Source organism: Magnolia sinica, chromosome 10 (assembly GCF_029962835.1).
Source record: "Magnolia sinica isolate HGM2019 chromosome 10, MsV1, whole genome shotgun sequence".
In the NCBI taxonomy this organism is placed as follows: Eukaryota; Viridiplantae; Streptophyta; class Magnoliopsida; order Magnoliales; family Magnoliaceae; genus Magnolia; species Magnolia sinica.
The window spans coordinates 702,729-709,406 of NC_080582.1; the positions used below are offsets into that span (position 1 = coordinate 702,729).

General features: G+C 40.7%; 1 protein-coding gene across 4 annotated transcripts; it reads left to right on the forward strand.

The window, feature by feature from the left end:
* The first annotated feature begins 241 nt into the window (after positions 1 to 241).
* On the forward strand, positions 242 to 5,809 carry LOC131257682 (uncharacterized). 4 transcript variants are annotated; one of them, XR_009177542.1, is made up of 6 exons: positions 338 to 674; positions 3,563 to 3,599; positions 3,974 to 4,095; positions 4,235 to 4,298; positions 5,138 to 5,302; positions 5,495 to 5,809. XR_009177542.1 is itself a non-coding variant. In XM_058258475.1 (5 exons), exons 1-4 carry the CDS (start codon positions 444 to 446, stop codon positions 4,295 to 4,297), a joined length of 453 nt encoding a protein of 150 aa, XP_058114458.1. In that variant the 5' UTR covers positions 338 to 443; the 3' UTR covers position 4,298; positions 5,495 to 5,809. The 4 variants fall into 4 exon arrangements, 3 of the variants coding, with proteins under 3 accessions (XP_058114459.1, XP_058114458.1, XP_058114457.1); XM_058258475.1 differs by lacking the exon at positions 5,138 to 5,302; XM_058258474.1 differs by lacking the exon at positions 5,495 to 5,809 and having other exon boundaries at positions 5,138 to 5,475.
* Positions 5,810 to 6,678: the final 869 nt, after the last annotated feature.

Below are 6,678 nucleotides of genomic sequence, written 5' to 3' on the forward strand. Positions count from 1 at the left end.
TCCTGTGCCTGGGACCACATCGTAGATCGGTCACAGTTCAAAAGTCCCAGCGAAATCTGACCGTAAAATGGTCGATTGGTGGACATCTGATGAACAGAGTAGAAAAAAAAATAAAATCCAACCATCTAAACTCAACTGAATAAGTTCCCAATAATCTAGGGTCAGGATCATCCTATCCAGAATAATTGTGAGGCCACAATCCATCTACAGTGGGGACCTTTATTTGGCCATTTTAGATTAAGGCAAAATTCATGCCACGTGTACGTTTGCCGTGTGCAGGTGTACCGGAGTATCGAATTCTCCGCAGAGTATTAAACAAAATGGTTCATCTTCCTCTCTTATCTCCATTGGCGCGCTTTTGGTAGAAAAGAAGGAAGAAGAAGACGATAACGTCCAATCCGAGCCGTTGAAATTTAAAAAAAGAAAAAAGAAAAAAAGAAGAAATGGCGTTAAAAATCCACCACCGTCCGTTGCCCTCTCCTCATCTCGCCTTCTCCTTCCTCTCCTCATCTCCTTCTCCAAACCTCTTCATCAAATCCAGCAATTTCAAAACCCTAATCCTAAGATCCAAACCCTCAAGAACCATTCGGAGATCTCCGATCTCGGCAGCACTTCCTCCTCTCGATCTGACGGAGGAGAACATCCGGCAGGTCCTACTCGATGCTCGGTCTGAGGCAAGTTGCAGAATCTCATCCCCACGAACTCTCGTTTTTTTTCTCTCTTCCATGTATGAAAATGACAGATAAATGGCTAATGGAGTGGTATTTCATTGTGATTTTAGCGATTTATTGAACCGCATTAGGTTTTCTTGAGATTCTGTTCTGATAGATGAAGTGTTGTTTCTGTTGTTTGATTTTAAAATTAGGTTTTAGCTATCTGATCTGTTGAGATTTTAGTGCTTAGGCTGCGTTTGGATGGACTAATGAATTGAATTGCAGTAGTCAATTTGATGAATTGGGTGTGATCATATCACCATACACTCGTGTTATACACTGCTCCGGCTGAAGGTCCAGATGGTTCGTTTGGGCTTTCAGTTTCTACATGTGGGGTCCATGCTTCAGTGATCCTGGTGGTCTGTTGTGATGGGTCTTACTGCCGATGGCCACTGAAAATTCCTTTCCTTTTGCTTACACACTCACACCCATACACCATATGGGCACTCGAACCCATGACCTCAGTGTTGAAACATAGTGTCAACCATTGAGTCATGAGTGGGGACCCAAATTCCCTCAGATTCAAAGATCATATGTAATGGTTGACTGTGAAGCGTTGCTGCATTTCCTAAGTCCTGGGGATTTTTCGTGCATGGGCCACTGTGATTGAAGCTATCCTATCGATGGTTTGGATGGACTGAACCATGGCCCCCCACGTGTACAATGTGAGAGTCGGGTCCGTACTCTATAAACACTCACCCTAAGCCTGTATAATATCTCATTTGCAATGACCTTGGTATCCACCTAGAGAGACTAGGCTCTAAAGATCTATGATATAGTTGAACTAGTTGAGCTCTAATAAGGTAGAACACCAATCAGTGTATGCAATGTGGCATTCTAAAAGCAAAAATAAATAAATAAAAATAGAGAAAAAAAAATTGAAAAGTGCTAGATGCCACTTGCTCCTCTCTAATTGGTGCTCTGCCTTATTACGGTTCAACACCGGCTCTACCTTATCATTTCCTAGCTCAAAATGTGATTGCATTAGTTTCAAGTTGGATTTGAAAGGGATGATGCAATTCAATTTCAGGGCTACTTACTTGTCAAGAATACCAAGTTAATTATACTTAAGCCATTTCCAATCTAATGAACTTATTGTTGCAATCCAATTCAATAGCGCATCAACAAAACCTTAGGCTTCCCTGATCTGATATGATGGATGAGGGGACATCTGTTCTTGAGAAATGTTAATCATACATCGAAAACTACAAGCTGGCATAGATATCAACATGGTACACATGCATGTTCTAACCGTTCATCTGGTGGGTGGTGAGCCTTGCTGTGTATATCTCCCATCCCCAAAATCAGGCTAGTCCATTCATCAGGTGGGCGACATGCATATGAAAGAAATGGACAGCTGGCTGATGACCCACATTCAATGTACAATTGTAGCCCACCTAATGAGTGAACTGGCCTGATTCTTGGACCAGGATGCATACCTACTGTGTTGCCTGGCTGGGATCTTGTACACGTGCGCCAAGTTGTCACTTGTGCTTGCACAAAGATGTGCATGTTGATTGCCAAATGTTTCTTATGTCAAAATTGCATATCTGTAAGCCGATCTGATGGTTGGAGTAAATATCTGTCATTTCCTTGAGATCTTAAACTCTCGTGTGAAATTAGGTTTCAAGTAATTTTTTATTTGATGGATGAAATCAGATAGCAGTTGTTTCCTGGAATTTTAACCATTTCTTGTGTGAAATTGTTGTAGAGAGGGTCGCGGACAGTTACATGGCCAAGATGGATAAGAAAAGGCCCGGTTGGCGACAGAAGTGATTAGGACCGTCGGACCTTAAATCAGGCGTATCTCGCAATCCGGAATGAGTTATCGGATGTAAAATATATGATTTTGGGGTAGAACGAGCTACTTTAGCCAACCAACCCCACTACGCTAGGTTGCCCAAGCCAGATTTGCGAAATACCGCCAGATTGATGGTCATTTCTTTCGTTTTTACTATAAATAGTAAGTTTTAGTTTGATTATTAATCTTCATCCGTTGGGCTTTAGGAGTTGTGCCCAACGTGAAAAGAGCTTAGAAAAATTAGGAGAACAGCTTGGTCAAGCCAAATGGGACACTTACTATTTTTGGCTGAAAACCTTGTGCACTAGTAGACATCACAGCCGTCTATAAATAGTAAGTTTACTATTATAGTAAGTCGCGAATTCTAGGAGTTTTAGTCGTATTTTGATTCTGATTTCTCTCCCATTGCTTGGTATCCCTATTTAAAGGGTTGTGAACTCGTTTTTATTCATTCATCAATTAATTTCGAATTAATTAGAATTTATTTATATTTTCTTGCTTTCTTTCCTCGTGGATTCAGGAAGTCTTTGTGAGGAGTCCAGAGAAGTTCCGTGGATTCGGAATAGTTATCCTCTTGAGGAAGACGGTGCTCGACCTCACGTCCTTCCCTGCGTCAGAAATTAGGTTAAATATATCTTATCTAGAGTGAAACGTCCATCACCGTCTTCATATTTTAACATTTCTAGCACAAAACTAGGTTTCCCTTATCTGTTATTGATGTTCCCATGGACCGATCACTAGAATTTTGTTGTAGGTGAAATGGATATATGTGAAAGTTAGCATATGCTTTTCCTTTTAGAATGATTAATATGCTAGAAGTCAAGTTAGTAATTTTCTCAATTAGAGATATAGGAAACTGGCATCATTATAGCTAGGACTAGGAGATGAAATGTTCTGATATTTTCTTGTTGGTGCTTGGATTTGTTATGCCTGATGAAACTGCAACGGTTTGTTGTTGTCACCATCAGTCTTATGATTATGAATTTTATTCCTATAAGGATTTTTGGTAAAAGGTTTTAAGGGTATTTGAATGTTTTGTGTGTTGCAGTTTGCACAGATATTTGATACTTCTGTTGGCATGACAGGTAAATTTTGAGCTACATGTTCAAAGATTTTTCTGCTTGGTATTTCTGGTGTAAAAATGATTACTGAATCAGTACTTTAAAACTCAATAGCATAGAAAGTTCACCCAGTTGACTCAACTAGGTCAAGACTATGATTAAGGGTCAGGGTCAGACTCAGATTTCTTAAGACCCAACAAAAACATTACCGCACACTTGAAAAACTTGACTGAGTACGCAAAAGACTTAAAAAGTCAGATAATGTCATAAGATTTGTCATTTCATTGGAGTACTCAAACTGAGTTTTGTGTGGCTTGGGAATTGGGATTCCATCCTCATTGCACTTGGCTGAAGTTTATAAAGTTTTCAAACCATGGTTTGAATGTGGAGGGTTTCAGGAGAAGCTGAGCTCGCTGAAGTGGATGGGCCCTTTGTGAAGCTCACCCTCAGAGGTCGGTTTTGGCACCAGCGATCCATGGTTTTAGCGAGGCTTGGTAATTACCTGAAAAATAGAATCCCTGTAAGTTACTCTTTCCCTGCCATAATTAGATGAAGTTCTGCTACTTTGCAAGAACATGTAAGGAGTCTGCTAGCTGCATTGCTTGCTGTTTTACTGCTTTTTGGTACACCGGAAATAAAATACTTTTTAATTTGCTCAGGAGATTTTGGAGGTGGATATAGAAGATGAAAAACAATTAGATGACAGCCCTGAGAACTTCTGAGGTACTTAATAAACTCCTCCACATAACTTCTGTAATCTCTTCATTTAATACATCGACAAGAGCTTTATCTATGGGATTCTTCTTCAAATAAGATGGTGGAAATTTTCATTTTTAACTTTCCTCTTTGTTATCCTATCTCAATGGTGATCCCTTGCTTTTGGAAAGAGGGGTTTTGAGCCATGGAATGATGCAACTACTTAGGGCCCGTTCGGATCCTTGTATTGGTCAATCCAGGATTGGCCAATACACGCATTTTAAATTGATTTTTCTCACGAATTCAGTGTAAAATGCAAGTATTGGCCAATCCTGGATTGACCAATAGATGGATCCAAATGTGGCCTTTACTCTATTCCCTTTTTCATATGGAAAAACCATAACATTTGGATAATGGAAAGAGCTAAATATTAGCAGCATTTCCATTATCTTACTTCAGCCTCTAGGAGAATGTGGATCTGCAGACCAGTAAATATCACAGAACCTTAGACCCTTGTTTTTCATGTTTGGGAATTGTTATCTATACCCACCATGGTTGACTAACACACCCTTCTATGAATCATCAGTATTGTAATGGTACAACTTCTATTCAATTGCATTACTGAAAGTTGGTAGAAGGGGTGTATCTATCAGTAATGGTGGGTATAACAGGACTCAAGTTGAGTAATGACTTGTCTGATAGGGTTCTACTCAAATCATAAGATGGGAATTGGATGTTGTTGGACTTTTGCCATCATTGTGCATGACCCTCGCACGCCAGATCATTTCTCCCTAGTATAAGATGGTTGATACTGCACTCGGCATTAAAATTTGTGTCTTTGGTTTAATAGCTTGTTATGCTTCCAGGGTACAGATCTTTTGTGCATTGACTGTCTAATGCTTGTTATCTTTGGTGGGCTCATGCAAAGCTGTAAAGCAAGCCTTTTGATATCCATTTTCCCAAGTCGATTAATTGCTACCTTGAAAGAGTCCTTGAATGCGGGTGATAAGACAATGCCAGCTGCCTGATTAGTATGATTTCCAACCATTGACTGGGGACTGTTACTTGGTTTTTCTTTCTTTTGCTAATATTTCCTGTACTCTTCCTTTGTGCTGCTCATGTATGAGCTAACTTCGTGGCCTGGTTTTGTGCTATGGTCCACCCATTTGGTGACCCACCAGTTGAACGGTCCTGATCACCCCTAACATATGTTAAATGTGCAGTGAAGATGGTAGGGAATATGAGCTCACATCTCTAGATGATAGCCAGCCTGGGAAATGACAATCGGTTTTCTTCATGTGAAAGGTGGAAAGTCACCACATGGATTGTGCATTTAGTTACAACGCCGGCTCTCCTATAGGGGAGGCAATGGGATGGGTTTGGGCTCGCCGGATCAGCACAAGTAAATCCCTATTTCTGAAGGTGAGTGTTCCTAATCCATCCATTGATCAGTTGGACTGTACATGCACAAAGAACTTGACAATGAGAAAAGTGAAAACTAACATTCGAAATGCGATGTGGCAAGTGATTGAAACTGATATCTGTAGCATAGGACTCATGTGCACATTAAGTCGGGCCAGGCTAAAAGGACCTGAGCCCAAGCCGGTGCAATTAATGCCATTCCCCAGCCCACCCGGTGGGCCAACCTAAGAGGTGCAAGCTCAGTCCAGAGCTGGGCCAGTCTCACATGGTCTGGTGAGTCACCATGCCCATTGCCAACCTTACCCTCACTGCTCTCCCTATGCGTGACTTGGGTTCGAGTCCTAGCGGGCTTCTAACGGATGAGGTCAAAACAGGAAGCCCATATATATATATATATATGGACGGTAATCTGTCCGGGCAGGGCTCTGTGGGGCCCAAAGTGTTGTAAGTATTTTATCCACGCCGTTAATCACTTTTATTAGACCATTTTAAGTTATTTACCAAAGAAAGGCAGGTCCACGGGTCCAGTGGACCACACTGAAGGAAGCTGCAGTGATAATGACACCTACCGTTGAAACCTTTATGAGGGCCACTGTGATGTTTTTTTACCATCCAACCTATCAATAAGGTCATTTAGATGTGGATGAAGTGAAAACACAAATATAAGCTTGATCCGAAACTTCTCCAGCTCCCAAGAACTTTTTAATGGTGGACGTTCAATCCCTACTTTGTGGTCCACTTAAGACTTGTACCTGCCTAATATTTTGCATCATAACTTAAAATGATTCGAGAAAAACGATTAACAGCGCAGATAAAACACTTAATCCGTCCGGGGTGTATATATATATATATATATATATATATATATATATATATATATATATATATATACACATATATATATATATATGGGTTCTATGCGGTCGAGCTCATGGGAACTTCCCATAAGGTCGAGCTGTGTGGGCCTCACCGTGATGCGTGTTGA